General features: G+C 50.6%; 1 protein-coding gene across 1 annotated transcript; it reads right to left on the reverse strand.

Annotated features, from left to right (window-relative positions):
• Positions 1 to 329: 329 nt before the first annotated feature.
• Positions 330 to 16451, reverse strand: TFR2 (transferrin receptor 2). The gene is made up of 17 exons (XM_036279571.1): positions 16154 to 16451; positions 15868 to 16054; positions 10219 to 10359; positions 10029 to 10140; positions 9826 to 9948; positions 9314 to 9430; positions 9045 to 9184; positions 8505 to 8668; positions 7578 to 7697; positions 7102 to 7184; positions 6957 to 7020; positions 6800 to 6867; positions 6630 to 6706; positions 6452 to 6536; positions 6138 to 6365; positions 5658 to 5798; positions 330 to 614 (listed from the first exon to the last, which is right to left on the reverse strand). Exons 1-17 carry the CDS (start codon positions 16278 to 16280, stop codon positions 330 to 332), a joined length of 2262 nt encoding a protein of 753 aa, XP_036135464.1. The 5' UTR covers positions 16281 to 16451.
• Between the last annotated feature and the right edge of the window lie 225 nt (positions 16452 to 16676).

A 16676-nucleotide genomic window follows, 5' to 3' on the forward strand; every position in this document is an offset into this window, starting at 1 on the left:
TCCCACCAAGAGAGCTGGTCAGGTCCCAAGGCCTCGGAAGCCTTCCAGAGTGGCTCCTGAAGAGAAAGGGGCTTTGAATAATGGAGCAGATGCTGCTCTCTGATTAGTGGACAGTATGACCCTCCCTTTTGGAAGGCACTGCTCACCTAATCCTACACTGTAGGGCCTAGGGTGTGTGTGGGCATTTTACACTGGGCCCCCTGGGAGACTGGAAGGGCTAATGAGAAATGGGTCAGCAATGAGAGGTGTTGCACAGTCACCCAGAAATTGCTCAAATGGGAAGAGCAGGAGCTCTCGGCTGGGGGCAGAGGCATGTAACGCCCTTCCCTTCAGAAGTTGTTATCTATGTTCCAGACGTCCCCACTGAGTGCGTTGGCAGCCCCCTGCAGCGTCCAGGTGAGCAAGGCCAGCTGGCGACGAAAGCGGCTCTCCTGGAAGCCCAGGCCAGACCCCACCGCGGAAGAGGCAGCCCCCAGGGCCCCAGAACTGCTGGTGCGCAGCAGCCGTACGTGGTCAAGCAGGGCACCCAGTGTGTGATCTCCACGGCCCAGGAATATGTGGCGGAACGGGGAGTCAGCCGGCGACACGTACTGGGACAGGAAGTAGAACTCCACCTGAACAGAAAGGGAAACCAGGTCAAGGCTGGAGCTGAGCCAAGGCCTGAACAATTCCAAACCAAGACCAGGACCTAGAACCGGCTTAATAAATACAGTTGACCGGCTTCTTTAAGTCCCACCTCCCTCTGGCTGTCCAATCAGGAATGGCCACTCAGTGATGTCACAAGTAGCCGGGTAGAATGCGTCCTCCAGCAGTGTCTAGGATTGAAACCTTTTCTTTTTATCCCTTGAACCTCCAAGTCTGCATTTAGGTTTTCCCAGCCTTCCCTTCTCACCATTCACCTCCCTGCGCAGGGCCTCAGAGAACAGTCTATCCTTCTGCTGTTCTTCACTTTCCCACACCCCAGTCATTCCACCTCACATCTGCCAATGTCCACAGCCCAGAGTCAAAGGTCAAGGGGGACAGTCCAGTCCTAATGAAGTGCATGCCTCTGTCCTCACCCTCTGACTCAGATACTGTTTGTCTTTCCTGCGATGGCCTTTCCTACTCCTACCCCAGTTCTCTCACCTTTCTGCCAGCTTCTCTGGTTCCTTCTGTTCCCACCTATGGGCAGGCCTGAGGTTTGACCTCTACCTTCTGCTCTTCTCTTTACCTACAATCCACTTTTTTTTTCAACCCTGGCTGCATAGTCAAATCACGAGGGGAAGATATTTAAATTACCATTGCCTGGGTGCCACCCCAGCAAAATCAGAATCTCTAAGGGTGGTCTCACACACTCATATCTTTCTAAGACCTCATTCATTCAAAGAGCTCATCCATGCCCTTAACTTCAACCAGGACCTTGTGGGAATAGTTGGCAATCTTGCCCTCCAGCGCTGGGCCTCCTCACTAGGGTAGGGGGCACTTGGACACAGCCTCACATACATGTGGGCACCAACTTCTTCCAAAACCTGACCCTTGCACCCACATTCCCTCGTGAGCACCATGGTGTTCCCAAGGTGCCAGGCTCTCAGCCTCAAAGGTGAGTGCCAGTGGGGTGAGCACAGACTTTGGAGTCAGACTGCCCAGTTTCTAACTTCAGTTCTACCACTTACTGAGATCTTGGATACATTACTTAGCCCATCTGAGCATCAGTTTCTGTGTACAATACTAGTAACCTCACAGGATTTGGGGGAGTTCTGAGAAAGGAAAGGAAAGCCATAGCACATGGTATCATTTAATAAATGGCAGCTGCTGTGATTATTCTCCTCCTCTTTTCTCAACACCCCGTCTGTCCATTTTACTTCCAAATGTCTCACATCAGTCCAGTCCCCTCACCCATATGGGGTATATGCTGCCATCTGCCGCCCTCACCCAGAGCTCAGTCATCACTAATATTCTCTCTTCAGGCCATCTACATTCTGGCCAAATCCTTCCTAAAACTCCACTTTGCTCACCTTACCTCCCTGTTCAAATACCTTCCTAACTTCCTGGATGCCCAGACCCTAAAAATTCAAAGTTCTTATCTTGGTATTCAAGGTTCTCCATAGTCGGTTCCTAACTCACTATTTGGTGTTCCTCTCCCCTCAGATTTTCCACAGGGCCCCTGTTCAGGCTCTGCTGGTCCACACACACTGCTCACAAGGAGAGTCGGGCCCTATTTCACAGCCTCATCCTTATTCTGGGGCTCTCCACCCTGAAACATCCTCTTTTCTTGCACCAACTCAAGTTCTTTCTGTTGTACAAGACCCATGTCATAGTCTAAAGTAGGAGTCAGCAAACTTTTTCTGAAAAAAGTAAGATAGTAACCCTGGCCAGTGTTGCTCAATGGTTAGAGTGTGAGCCTATGCACCGAAGGGTCACAGGTTCAATTCCCGGTCAAGGGCACGTACCTGGGTTACAGGTTCCATCCCTGGCCCTAGTCGGGGTGTGTGAGAGAGGCAACCAATCAGTGTGTCTCATATCGATTTCTCCCTCCCTCTCTCTCTCTTTCTTTCTCCCTGCCTCCTTCCTTTTCACTCTTTCTAAAAATCAATGGAAAAATATCCTTGGGTGAGGATTAACAACAACAAAAAAACAAGATAGGTAATATTTTAGGCTTCTCAGGCCATACTGTTTCTGTTGCAACTACTCAATTTTGCTGCTGTAGCACAAAAGCAGCTGTAGACAATATGAAAACCAATGAGCTTTGCTGCGTTGCAATAAAATTTCCTTTACAAAAACAGAAGGCAGGCCAAATTTGGCGTGCTGGATGTAATTTGCCAACCTCTGATCTAGAGCCACAAAGTTCCCTGGGTCTGGCTTAGCCCTGTGTTGCAGGTTCTGAAGTCCTGAGTCTTTTTCTCTCCAGCCTGAGTCTGAATCTGTTGATCCCTTACACACAGATGTTTTTGTCGCTTGGGGAAAACTTCTGGAGTGGGGTAAGGGGAGTGCCTTTTTTGTGTTCCTGGAGTCTGGCACAGCAGGGGTTAAAGCAAGATCTGAGAATGAGAATGAACCATGCCCAATCACTTGTCTCACCACAGAGTCACATGTTTCAGTGGAGGGGACAAAGGGAAGGGGAGAAGGAGAAATCAGGAAAGGGGGGAGGAAGAAGAGGATACTGAGGAGAGGAGGGAATGAAACTAGTAGAAAGGATCAAGAGGGATGTCTTTGTGAACAGAAAGAAGAAATGAAAGATGCCAAGGGAAATGGGCAGGAACCAAGAGGAAAAATGAATGGGGAGAAAAAACACAAACCTGCAAGGGGCAGACATGTTCTCCCAAAACTGTGTGCACACACTCTGGGTTTTCTATTCACCCCATTCAGTGAGTATAGCCCTGCTAATTATTTTGCCCTATAGGTTTTTCCCCACTCTCACAGTCTCTACCCATCCATTTCCTGAGACAAAGGGGTGCAGGTTGCAAAGTATTAAAGCTAAGCAGGAAGGGGGAGGAGGGTGTCAATGGGGGAAAAATGAGAAACATCTGTAACAAAAACAAATTAATAAATAAAAATAAATCATGGGAGAGCATAATTGCCAATGGTATATCAGATAAGGGGTTAATTTCCAATATATATAGAGTGCTCATACAACTCCACAAAAGGAAGACAAAGAACCCAATTAAAAAATGGGCAGAGGAGCTGAATAGACACCTCTCCAAACAGGACATACAAATGGCCAAGAGACATATGAAGAAATGCTCATCATCACTAATCATCAGAGAGATGCAAATTAAAACAACAATGAGGTATCACCTCACACCTGTCAGAATGGCCGCCATCAACAAATCATCAAACAAGTGTTGGCGAGGGTGTGGAGAAAAGGGGACTCTAGTACACTGCTGATGGGAATGCAGACTGGTGCAGCCACTATGGAACACAATATGGTGTTACCTCAAAATTTAAAAATTGAACTTCCATTTGACCCAGTGATCCCACTTCTAGGAATATAGTCTAAGAAGCCTGAAACACCAATCAGAAAGAATATATGTACCCCCATGTTTGTAGCAGCACTATTTACAATAGCTAAGATCTGGAAACAGCCCAAGTGTCCATCAGTAGACGAATGGATCAAAAAGCAGTGGTACATATACACAATGGAGTACTATGCAGCGGTAAGAAAGAAAGATCTCTTATCCTTTGAGACTACATGGAGGGACCTGGAAAGTATCATCCTAAGTGAAACAAGCCAAACAGAGAAAGACAAGTATCATATGATCTCACTTATTTGTGGAATATAATGAACATAACAGACTGAGGAATGGGGTAGTCCCAGAGATGTGGAAGTGGGGTACAGACTGACAATCCCCAGAAGAGGAGATGGTGGGGGAGAGATAAACCACAGAACTTATTTGCATGTATGCATGAACAATGGACATGGACAACAAACTGGGGACAGGGCAGGGAGGGAAGGGGAGGGGGGAATCAATGGGGGAAAAAGGAGAAACATCTGTAACAAAAATTAAATAATAAAAATAAATAAATTAAAAAATAAATAAATAAATCAGAAAAAAATAAAATCAATAAAGAAAAAATATATATTTTTTAAAAAGCTAAGCAGGAGGAATTGAAGAGGAAATAAGATCTAGTATAACTTTCATGTGACACCTCCTCCCAGCAGCCTTTCTGGGTTTCAGGCATCTCATTTCCAGAAGGAGGAGACCTCTCTTTGCTCTGAATTTCTTTTTTTTTTTTTAATCCTCACCCGAGGGATCCTCGATATTTTGTTCAGATAGAGTGGGAGGGAGAGAGAGAGAGAGAAACATCAATGTGAAAGGGACACATCGAGTGGCTGCCACCCGCATGACCAATCAGGGCCAGGGACAAACTGCAACCAAGGCATGTGTCCCCAGCGGGAACGAACCCAGATCTCTCTGGACCGCAGGCCGAGGCTCCAACCGCTGAGCCAAATCGGCCAGGGCTGCTCTGAATTTCTTAAGCCTTTTGTACCTCCTGAGCCATAACCCTGTGCCTCTTGTACTGTGGACCATTGTGGGCATGCTTTTTTGTTTTTTGTTTTTTTTTTATCTTCACATGAGGACATTCTTGCACTTATCTTCAGATAGAGCGGGAGGGAGAGGGAGGAAGAGAAAGAGAGAAACATCGATGTGAGAGACACATCGACTGATTGCCACCCACAAAGTTAAGGGGACCAACTGCAACGGAGGTATGTGTCCTTAGCGGGAACTGAACCCAGGACTCTCTGGTCAGAGGGCCAATGCTTTAACCGCTGAGCCAAACCGGCCAGGACAGCATGCTTTTTCTCTTCAGGAGTGTGGCTGGGGGGGGGGGGGACAGGGGACAGGGGACAGGGGACAGGGGACGGGGACGGACGACCGTGTGTGTGTGTGTGTGTGTGTGTGTGTGTGTGTGTGTATGTTGGGGAAGGGAGGAGTGTCCTAGTCCTGCCCTGTTGGCCAGGAGATTGTAGCCAAGGGAATGGTTCTCCCAGTCCGTTTCAGCACTATGCAGGGCCTGCCTCAGTGCTCACTCCAGACTGGCCTGTGAGCAATGTGCATCAGGGACTTGAAATGCCCTGAGGACAAGGATTGCTGGAAGGTAGAGAGAGGGGAAGGGAGTCCACCGGTGAGGAGCTAAGCAGAGGGAGGAAGGGACACGGCGGGGACTGGGGCCCTCACCCGCATAATGCGCACGTTGTACATGCGGGTCAGCCTCTCATCGCTCTCCTCCGAGCTGTAGATCTCCTTCCGCAGCTTCTCTGCCGCCCGGATGTAGTCCCCTCGCGCGGAGTACACCCACTGGAGGGTCAGCCCGCGGGCCTGAGGGAGGAGGGGCGTGCTGGGACCGGTAGCAGGAGCCAGGACCGGCTCAGGATGGAGGTCAAGGGGTTGGGGGTGGGCAGGCCAAGCAGGAGTGGGGAGGAATAGGGGGACAGAATGCTGGGGTGAAATGGACAGGGAAGACCTGTGTGGTGTGTGTGGAGGGTCAAAAATCCTGTGGGCTTGGGAGGGACTTAGGTGACTGGGGCAGGAATAAAGGGGACAAGACACCTAGGAGGGTGGAGGAGGGAGCGACAAGACCCTCTGGACTGGGCAGCACTTTAAGAGATATAGTGCCCCTCAATCCCAGAAGCCATGAGCAGGATTGGCATCTTGGACCTTGAGGTCCCCAGAGAACTCGTTAAGGTTGCCGATGTGTCTGAGGACGACGTCCCCGTAGCGTCCAAAGTCGAGGGGCAGCAGGTGATCATGGCTGAGCCGGATGAGGAGCTGCCCTGCAAGCTGGGCCACAGCCTGGGCCACGGCTGGCAGACGGCCCCGCAGCACCCTGTGCAGGTTCTCATACGTGTCGTCCTTCGTGTGCAGGAACGGGTACACCTGGCCATCCTGCTGAGATAGGGGTTGCTGGTGCACGGGCATGGTGCAGACAGGCTGAGGGGCTACTGCTCTTGGGCAGAGCCAGGGAGTCTCACCTCCACAAAGGAGAATTCGATGGCAGGAACCCCCGCAAAGGCAGTGAAGGAATAGGCACTGCTATCCATGGGCAGTGGCTGGATCCTGAGATTAGGGGGCAGGTTAGAATTCTCTGTGGGTTCAGGCTCCTCCCACATTATCCCCAGCTTTCCTCCCTCCCATCTTGCCCTAACTTACACCTCTGCATCCCAGTTGTGATTGTTGACCGCCACCTGCTCATAAAGGGTCTGCCCACTCTGGTTAGGAGAGTCCACCTGGGGACCGGGTGGGGGGCATGTTCAGGCTCCAGTCGTGTGTTCCCCCCACCCCCATTTACCTCCATTCCCTGCTCCTGGCTAGACGCTTGCCTGCTTCAGGATGTTCTCAATGAGGCTGACCAGAAGGGGGCTGGTCTTGGCATGGAACTTGTCATCCCCTGCAGAGAAGGAGGCCAAGCTCAGGGCTCCGTCTCAAGGGCAGGGGTGCACCTGAGGGGGTCCAGGTGGTGGTATTGCCCCTGCTCACCCAACACAGCATTGTCCAGGCTCACATAGACTACGGCTTTGAGATGCAGCAGGCTGAGGTAGCCCTGTGGGTGAGGGGTATGGAATATGAAGGCCCTCCTCACTTCTCTCCACTGCCTGGCTACCTGCCCAGGATACCACATTACCTCCAGCCACTCGGTGGAGCCCACACTCCCAAAGTCACCTCCATCCCAGCTGATGAAGAGAAGACTTCTCCGAGGCTGGAAGCCTGGGAACAGAGTGGGAGGGAGGATGGGCTCAACTGGGGACCAAGCAAAGACCTCCCCTCTTTGTCTTCCTCTGTCCTGGTCCTCTGGGGTCTCTCTTTCCCTCTCATCAAGTCCCAGCCCAGCCCATCTCACTGGGTCTGCCTTGATTCAACTCTAACAGCAATGGAGATGGTTTACATATGGAATCTTCTGTTTAATCTGCATTCAGACACTGGACTGTTTATATGAGTAAATAGAGATGCAGACACTTGCTCAGGGCCATGCAGGACATGAGTGGCCAAGTTTAGAACCCAGGTCTGAGGGACCACCCTCCAGCCTGTGCTGCTAATTGCCTCTCTGCCCATCCTGACTCAGCCCTGGCTGCCTGGCCCAGGCCCAGGCTCTGACCTTACCATTGCTCACCATGGAGGAAAAGGTCCGCACCAGCTCCAGCAGTATGGCAGTCCCCACAGCAGACTTGGCTGCCCCAGGGCCCCACGCATCCCTTTGGGCCCCAATGACAACATAGTGATCTGGGGAGGAGATGTTTGGAGTCTACCTCTTATACTGGCAGTACCCAGAGGCTTCTCCCTCCACCCTGGCAAGACAGGTGCTCACAAGGCCTCACCATTTCTCCAGACCCCCAACTAGTCTCTATCTCAGCCCCTCACATTTCTGCCACCCCTGCTGTCACTAAAGAGTGCCACTCCTTCCCTTGGCCCTGCCTGTATGGTCTGCTCCTTCAGTGAGGTGTCTGGGGTCATTCCTGGTCCATTACCTCCCAGGTCAGCCATGTCCTGCTGTTTGCCAGTTTTTCCCATTTTAAATCTCTCTACCCTTTCTCCACCCATACTCCCACTACAGCATTCTCATCTGAGCCTCGTCCCAGGCTGCCCTGTGCCACTCCCTTAGTGCTTATAGGTACCACACTCTTGTTTCCAAGTTGCTCTTGTGACCCCAGTCTTCAGCTCATGAACCCACTTTGATTCCCCCTTTTATCCACATCTAGTTATGCTTGAAAGGCTCAACTACCTAATCTGACCTCCCTTTCATGCTGTAACATCACCCAAGTGATGCTTGTTCACCCCCAGTGCTAGACAACTCACTATTGCCTCTGGGCATACTGGAACTTGAAGTCTCACTACTACCCTATGCAGTTCCAGTTCAGCCCAACCTACCAGACTCTCTCCCTGCTAACACTTGCCAAACCCTCTAGCCAAAGCCACCTCCCTTCTCTGGGCATCACTCTGGCCTGCTCTCCAGGACCTCCTGCTCCAGCCCCACCTCTGGTCAGGGTTTATAAGCAGCTCTCCTCCGGCGGGTTGGGCAAGGACGCACACCTGGCTCTGATCGGCCCTCGATGCAGCCAAAGATGTTGCTGATGGGGGTGGAAGCCCTGTGGTTGTTGACCCCTAGGTGCAGGCCTGGCCCAGGGCCCAGGCGATAAAAGGAGTCTGGGAGCCACCCCTGCCATTCCTGTGGGGCCACAGGACCTTCAAGCTTCCTGGAGAGGGGTGGAGCAGAAAGCGTAGGGAGTAGCAGAGAGGCTCAGGCTATGAAAGAGCCTAAAGCCCACTCTTCACTCTTTCTCTCCCTCCCACCTTCTGGCTCCTGCTCTCTGCCTCTGCACCCTGACTGAGGGGGCAGTATAGCCAGGGCTGCCTTGGTTAGTTGTGCAGGCTGTGTCCTGCTCGTGGGCGCCCAGTGGAGGTGGGTACGATATCCAGCCGGAGCGCCACTCATCAAACAGTGGACACTTGCAAGAGGCTGTGCCCCCCCCCAGGAGAGCCACCTTTTTCTAGTTCACCCAAAGTCACCTTGTAGGCTAGCTGTAGCCTGCCTCTCCCTGTCTCCTCTCCTGGTTCCCACATACCCCTCACCTCAGCAGGAGGGAGGCAATGTCCGCACTGATGGGCTGGGCTGGGATGCTTGGAAGGCCTGAGGACTGGACTGGAGGGAACTGGGTTTGATTGAAGGAAGGGAAGCCAGGCGTGTAGGGGTCCCCAGTGCCCAGGTGCACCTGTGGGGTGAGGGGTGCCCACTCTGAAACTGTGGGCTAGGCTCCCATAAAGTGTGCCAGCCTCATCCCGGGCAAGGAGGTGCAGTCCTGGGGCCCTAGGAAAGCACTGCTAGCTTCCCCCAGACTTACATGTCCATACACAGCTCGGTTGCTGGACAGGCCTGGCTTGTGTGGGTCCTGGGGGAAGTCGGCTGGGTCGGGATATATGAGTACTCCTCCTGCCCCAAAGTCCTGGGCACTGGCCACCTAAGGAAGGGAGGAGCTAAAGGACTCTTTCTCCCAGAGAAAACAGATTTGTAAGGGGAGGGGAAGCAAGTAAAAAGTGACACGGCCTTTGATCTGCAGTTGTAGATCCACAGAGAGCCTGTGGGCACCACCTGGCCCTCACCTGGCTCCCACAGTGCCTTGGCAGCCTGGACCCCACACTACCCTACATTCTCCTGTGTTTCTGTTCCCCATTCCAAACCCGATTTTGTTCCCCGCCAACATTTTCTTATAATCCACTTGGTTCTTTATTTTTTCCCACTGACAGCCTCCTAGACACTGCCCATGTGCCGCTATCTAATCCTGGGGTTCCCCAGCCTGCACCCTACCCGCTACGCTTTATTCCACCACACTGCCCCCCATCCGGGGACCCTCACCTTCTGAGCAAAGCTGATCATCCCCAAGCGCACCAGCAGGAGGCGCCCAGCCAGCTCCACACCCCTGGTCCGCAGGTGCTGCAGGTCCTCCGGCCGCCCATAGTGGGCGTACACCAGCTTTCCCTGAGGAGGAGGGCTGTCAGGCACGCTCTCCGCAGCCCTCCTCCGCCCAGAGGGAAAGGGGCGTGGCTGGAGGCGCTCACCGTGGCGTTGCCGGTGGCGCTGTAGGGACAGTAGACGTCCGGGTCCTCCAGCGGCAGCTGCTCCCCGGGCCTCCCGGCTTCATCCACCCAGTGCAGGGTGTTGGGGTGAGCCCTGAGGAGTGGGGGTAGTGAGCGTTCCCCACTCAACACGGCCCGCCCCCGCCGCGCCCCTCGACCCCCACGAACTCACGGGTCAGGGAACTGCAGCCCCACGTAGTGCGTGTCTGTCCACACGTGGTCCAGCTTCTGGAGCGAGAAGGCAGCGCGGATGTCCTGAGCAAGGGCGGCCATCCCAGATGAGCCGGCAACCCTTTCCCGAAGGCTGATTTGCCTGAGTGGGGAGAGGTGGGATTGTGGCATAGGAGGGAGAGGAGCCCAGGCTTCTGGGCGCCTGGAGTCGAGGGGGTGAGGAAGGATGCCAGAGAAGTGGGGTGGCCCTGGGTCCCTGGCAGTGAGGGGCTCCTAAGACTGCCCTTGCTCCTACCATCACCACCCATCCCATCACCATCAGGGCTGTGACCCAATGTCTCCAGGGCCTTCCTTATGCTTAAAACATTAGCTGCCAATAGCTAGGGCTTCTGTTAGGTTCTTCCTGGTTCAGGCCAAACTCCAATCTACTGCCCCCTTCACACATACGCACACTGTCCTGTTCTTTGTCCCAGGCATGAAAACACTTTTCTTTCAAAGGGCTAACTGGGCAGAGACATGACCCTCCATGTCCCCCATCCTCCACCTGGGCCTCATGGAGACACTCACCAAGGTTCCCAGTGGAATTGTGGAGTCAGTTGTCTCATTGGAGATCTCACCCTGTCTTCTTCCATAGTCATGACCTATCTAGTCATCACCTGAACTCTCCCGGTTCTTCATCTCACCTCTGCCACAGCCCCTCCCCACCATGGCCTCCCTGTCAATGGGGCTCTAGCTCCACCAGAGCCCTCTCCAATGCAAACAAACTCCTCCCTCTTCAGCATCATCACTGAATACCCCTTCTACCCTTTGCCCTGGCAGAAACTCTCTCTTGAGAAGCCAGGTCTCCTGTGGGACTCCTGAAGGTGGCTCACATTCATATACCACCTGGACTTGGAGTGGAGGCATGATCCTGGTGCCACTGTTCACATTTCTGACCATTTCTCCTCTGGTAAAACTCTCCAATTCTCCCATTCTCCGTCCCTCCTCACTGCTATTTTCTAGCCCAGTGATTTTCAACCAATGTGCCAAAAGAATGTTTAAAATATGCAATACCTGACTATTCAGTCAAGGGCACTAAATAACCTCTTTCCCCTTAGATTGTCAAGTTTAAAAAATGATAACAGCCAACACAACAATAGCTATCTGGTGTGAATGAATCAAAATTATACCTATTTTTTGTCAGATGCACAAAAAAACATATATTTTGGGGGTGCTGCATAATTTTAATAATTAGTTTATGTGTGCTATGGATGAAAAGGGTTGAAAATCACTGCTCTAGCCCTGGCCAGTTTGGCTCAGCGGTTAGAGCGTCGGCCTGCGGTCTGGAGAGACCCGGGTTTGGTTCCCGCTAAGGGCATGTACTTCGGTTGCAGTTTGTCCCCGGCCCTGGTTGGGGCCATGGTTGGTCGTGCGGGTGGCAGCCACTCGATGTGTTCCTTTCACATCGATGTTTCTCTCTCTCTCTGTTCCCCTCTCTCCCTCCCACTCTACCTGAACAAAATGGAAAAGTGTCCTCGGGTGAGGATAAAAAAAAAAAAAAAAAAGAAAATCACTGCTCTAGCCAATCAGTCACTTGTCTACTTTCATTGAGGACTTTGACATCTGGCTTATTTTCCTCTTCACGCCATGGTCCACTAAGTTTCTGCACTTCTTCAAAATCCCATAGATGTGCACCTTCATCTCATCAACCACCCTCTCAGCTCTTATGAGGACTATTGCAATCCATGATCATAGTGGCTTTCTCAGTACCGTTCCTGCCCCACCCCCATCCAGTCCCAGTTCAACTCTCTGTTTAAAACTGCACCTACTGATACATTCATAAAAAATAAAAAGGAATACACACTGGATTCCTGCACAGCAATAAGAAACAATAAACTAGATATACACACTGCAATGTAGTAGACCTTGAAAACACTGTTAGGTCAAAAAATATATATCAAAATTAAAAGCAGCCCTGGCTGGTGTGGCTCAGTTGGTTGGAGTGTTGTCCAGTACACCAAAAGGTGGTGGGTTCAATTCCTGGGCAGGGCACATACCCAGGTTTTGGGTTCTATCCCCGGTTGCGTGCAGGAGGCAACCAATAGATGTTTTTCTCTCACAGTGATGTTTCTCTCTCTCTCTCTCTTTATCCCCCTTCTTCTCTTTAAAATCTATTTTTAAAAAATTTTTTTTTTTTTTTATCCTCACCAGAGGACACTTTTCCATTTTTTGTTCAGATAGAGCGGGAGGGAGAGAGAGGAAGAGAGAGAGAGAGAAACATCGATATGAAGGGACGCATCGAGTGGTTGCCACCCGCACAACCAACCAGGTCCGGGGACAAACTGCATCCGAGGTACATGCCCTTAGCAGGAACCGAACCCGGGTCTCTCTGTACCGCAGGCCGACGCTCCAACCACTGAGCCAAACCGGCCAGGGCTAAAAAAATTTTTTTAATTAAAAGCACACACTAGAGATGGCTATGTCTGAATAGTAAGTTTTGGAGTGATTTTTTATTTTTTTATTTTTTACTTTCTTCTTCGTATTATTCCATGTTGCTTAAATTTTAAAATAATGAACATATAGCATTTTATACAAACATTGTTTTCGAAAAAAATCTACATAGGCACATAAAACATGACATATATGACAAAGCTATATGTGTATTTAAAGGCACACATCAAACACATTAGATGAGGTACTTATGGGGGAGGGGATTGGGGAGGAGTGCTTAGGGAGAGGGAGAGAAAATTAAACAGGAAAGCCCTTTCACTCATTGACCAATAAGGATACTATACTAGAGTCGCAGGGGTATGCTCACCTCCATTCTTTTTTTTTTATCCTCACGCGAGGACATTTTTCCATTTTTTGTTCAGACAGAGTGGGAGGGAGAGAGAGGAAGAGAGACAGAGAGAGAAACATCGACGTGAAAGGGACACATCGAGTGGCTGCCACCCGCATGACCAACCAGGGCCGGGGACAAACTGCAACCGAGGTACATACCCTTAGCGGGAACTGAACCCGGGTTTCTCTGGACCACAGGCCAACACTCGAACTGCTGAGCCAAACTGGCCCGGGCTTCACCTCCATTCTTTGCACCTGACCTTCAAAAAAAATCCCTCACCCCAAATCTGATCATGATACTTACTCTATTGTTTGAAACTTTCTAGTTCTCAGTCCTCTTAGAATAAAATCCAAAAAAGTTTATGTATCTAGGAAGGCCCTTTTTGCCTGAGCCATATCCACCTCAACAACTACATGGACTTTCTTTTACTTTTTCCAATAGGTCACCATCTACCTGGCTCAGACCTTTTGCATATGCTGTTCTTTGGCCTAAAATGCTTCTCTGCCTGGTGACCAACTCACCACTCAGGTCTTAACTTGTCACTTCCTCAAGAAAGTCTTCCCTGATTCCCAATCTAAATCAGGATCCCTGGGTTATAGTCATTCCTCACATCCTTTACTTTTCCTTCAAAGCCATGATCCTGGTAATCATTGTGAAGTCATGAATGTGATTATTACTTTAGTATTGATTTCCTCCAATAGACTTTAAGCTCCCTGAGGGCACGATCCAGACTGTTTTGTCCTCTGCTATATCTCCTTCAGCTACTTAGTCCAGCACCTGCCACATAGTAGGTGCTCAAAATATTTGTTAGATAAATGAATGAATGACCTCATCAATGCCACCTCCAGTCCAGCCACCCACTTCCCTGGCCATACCTTGAATCTTGTCATTACCTAAAACTCCATCTCTAGAATATTTATCCATTGTGGATTTACCTACTAAGTACCAAGCACAGTGGCAGGCACCTTGAGACTCAAAGATAAATAGGACACAGTTTATCAGATAAATATTAAAAGCTCCGGAATCCTACTCTCTCTGACTAGAGCTTTTCATTTTCCAGCTTACTCCCTTCCCTCACAATATCAGCTTTTCAACCGCATTGAGCACTCCAGACTGTCCAATATGTCCAAGCCTATCATCAGCTCCTGGCTTTCCTTCTCTTCCTTATCCAACCTACAGTCACTTCATTGCTTGTTACCTTCTTGCCTCCCTGCCCTTTGATGGCATCCACAGTGTGACACCCCACCCCTAGACCTGTCAAACCATCCATCTGCTCAGCCTGTACCTAGACTGCCAAGTGTTGCTCAAGAAGATAAAAAAAACCTGCATGTTGTTGATGCCACAGATTTAAGGTCTTTTAGCAAGACAGATCTAGTGATATCAAGAGTGATCAAGTTAAGTGTTGCTCTCCTGAACAAAAGGAAATCTATTAATACAAATTACTGCATAAACACTATATGAACAATTAAATGGTCATCTCAGTACATTCTGAAAAAATTCCATAACTGTTTCTTCTTTCCTGGTCATTAAAAAAAAAAATCCCAGTAAGCTAAGAGTAGAAGAAAACTTTGTTTCTTTTTTTTTTTTTTGCATTTATCTTGAGCTAGAGCGGGAGGGAGAGAGGGAGGAAGAGAGAAACATCGATGTGAGACAGACACACCGACTGGTTGCCACCCACCCCACACAACCCTAACCGGGGCAGGGAACAAACCGCAACCCAGCTACGTGCCCTCAGCAGGGACCAAACCTGGGACTCTCTGGTCTGCAGGCCAGCGCTCTTACCGCTGAGCCAAACCGGCCAGGGTGAAAACTTTCTTAATTCACTTTCACTTTTAAAAAGTTTTCCAGAGTCTGCAGCAAAGTTCACACTCAGTGACAAAGTATTATGAAAGCACTCCTGCTCTGGCAGGGTAGCTCAGCTGGAGCATTGCACCGATACACCAAAAATGTGGGTTTGATCCCTGGTAAGGGCACATATAAAAATCAACCAATGAATGCATGAATAAGTGGAACAACAAATAGATGTTTCTCTCTCTCTCCCTTCCTTTGAAAGTCAGGAAATAGGTAAGGATATTTACTGTCACTATTACTTAAACTCATGTTCTTTCCAATGCAATAAGAAATAAAAAGTATCAGCATTGAAAAAGAAGCTGTACATCTCTCACGATAAATAGCTTACATGATTTTATACTTTAGAAAAACCAGAAGAATCCACTGAAAAACTATTTCTGACCTAAAAGAGGGTTCTTGGTGGCCTGACCTCTTCTGTGGACCTACCTGGCAGCTCCTTCCCAGCAGGGAAAGGTGACCTCAGCAGGACAAAAGAAACACTGGCCTACTTGTGCTGTGCTCCTGGCCCACACACACTGTGTCTGGATGGTTTGTCTCATAATGTAGATGGGGGATGGTCTGCTCCCAAATTTCCTTGCTTGTTTTTCTGATCCCCTAAAACACCCCTTCTCAGATCCCCCCAGAGCTCCCTGCTGCCACAAGTCAAAATCTGAGCTCCTTAGTGTGGCATTCAAGACTTTTTGGGGTCTGTCCCACCTCATATCTGGACCTCTCTGTTCTCATTCAGACAGTCAGCTCCAGCATCTCCTAAGTGTGCCACCCTCAGAACCTAAGCCCTCTGCATGTTCATCTCAGGAACTGCCCTTCCTCCTCTCAGCTCCAATGCCTGCCATCCTTCCCAGGACCACTGGACAGGAAGGCCAGGGAGACAGGTGGACAGACTCAGAAGGGAGACAGTGACACCAGGGTCCTGGGTGAGTAGGAAAAGAGGTTGAGTCTGAGAAGATGCGGGTTTTTGAAGGTCAGGATGGTCCTTACCTGATGGTGTTCTCCAGGCTCCCCTCCCCCAGGTGCCGTAGGAATAGGGCCTGGAGGTCGCTCCAGTACAATGTGCCTTGGTGGGAGTCCGGGCTCAGCTCATAGTTCACATCCTCACTGACAACCAACACGTCATTCCCGCATGCCTGGCAGGACCCTCGGAAGGCCACGTAGCCCAGAAGGAAGGCTGGCAAGTGGCAAGATGGAGATTCTCCTGTGACCCCTCTGAGCCCCAGAAATCTCCCCCAGCCCAGGCCCTTCACTGTAGGGGCAGAATAACTCTCACCCCCAGTGAAGATCAGCAGGGCTGTCAGGACCAGGTAGGGAGCGGTCCTTCGTCCTGCTGCTGCCCAGAGTCCAAGGTTTTGCAGCCCTGCTTGAGAGCCCAGGGGCTCAGAGCCCCTCAGCTCCATGGGACAGAAGTGGGCTGGTGGCTCAGCCACCTCCTCAGGGTCTTCCTCTTCCTCCTCAGGGCACCCCTGCTGGGTGCCTTCCACATGCTTGTAGATGGTCTGAGAGGGTCGTGGGGACAACCTTTTCTGTGGGGGGAACAGTGGGCATGAGATTGGGGAAAGAAGTGTGGGTGGCAGGGAGGGACTTGACAAAAATAGGATCAGTGACTTTGGGGTGCCAAAGGAGCACAAGGCAAGAAAGATGGTCCTGAGAATCAGACTGGAGGGGAGAAATTGAGGTGGGAAAGGGAGGGGCTAGCCTTGGGGTTTGGGAGGGAGTTGAAGGACCTAGAGGAGGCCTAAGGTGTCCCCCGACCCAACTCAGTCTTACCGCTCCCTGGAGTAGACCCCAAAGCC

The sequence above is a fragment of the Molossus molossus genome, unplaced genomic scaffold (assembly GCF_014108415.1).
Source record: "Molossus molossus isolate mMolMol1 unplaced genomic scaffold, mMolMol1.p scaffold_m16_p_3, whole genome shotgun sequence".
NCBI lineage: Eukaryota > Metazoa > Chordata > Mammalia > Chiroptera > Molossidae > Molossus > Molossus molossus.

What these genes read in the sequence shown, in the direction of transcription:
- TFR2 (XM_036279571.1), bottom strand. Translation starts at nt 16,280, where the DNA reads ATGGAGCTGAGGGGCTCTGAGCCCCTGGGCTCTCAAGCAGGGCTGCAA. An exon ending in ATTGCCTCCCTCCTGCTGAG is followed by an intron (nt 8,669 to 9,044) that starts GTGAGGGGTATG and finishes ACCCCTCTCCAG; the next exon opens with GAAGCTTGAAGGTCCTGTGG. An exon ending in AGTTCTCTGGGGACCTCAAG is followed by an intron (nt 5,799 to 6,137) that starts GTCCAAGATGCC and finishes CTCCTCCCTCAG; the next exon opens with GCCCGCGGGCTGACCCTCCA.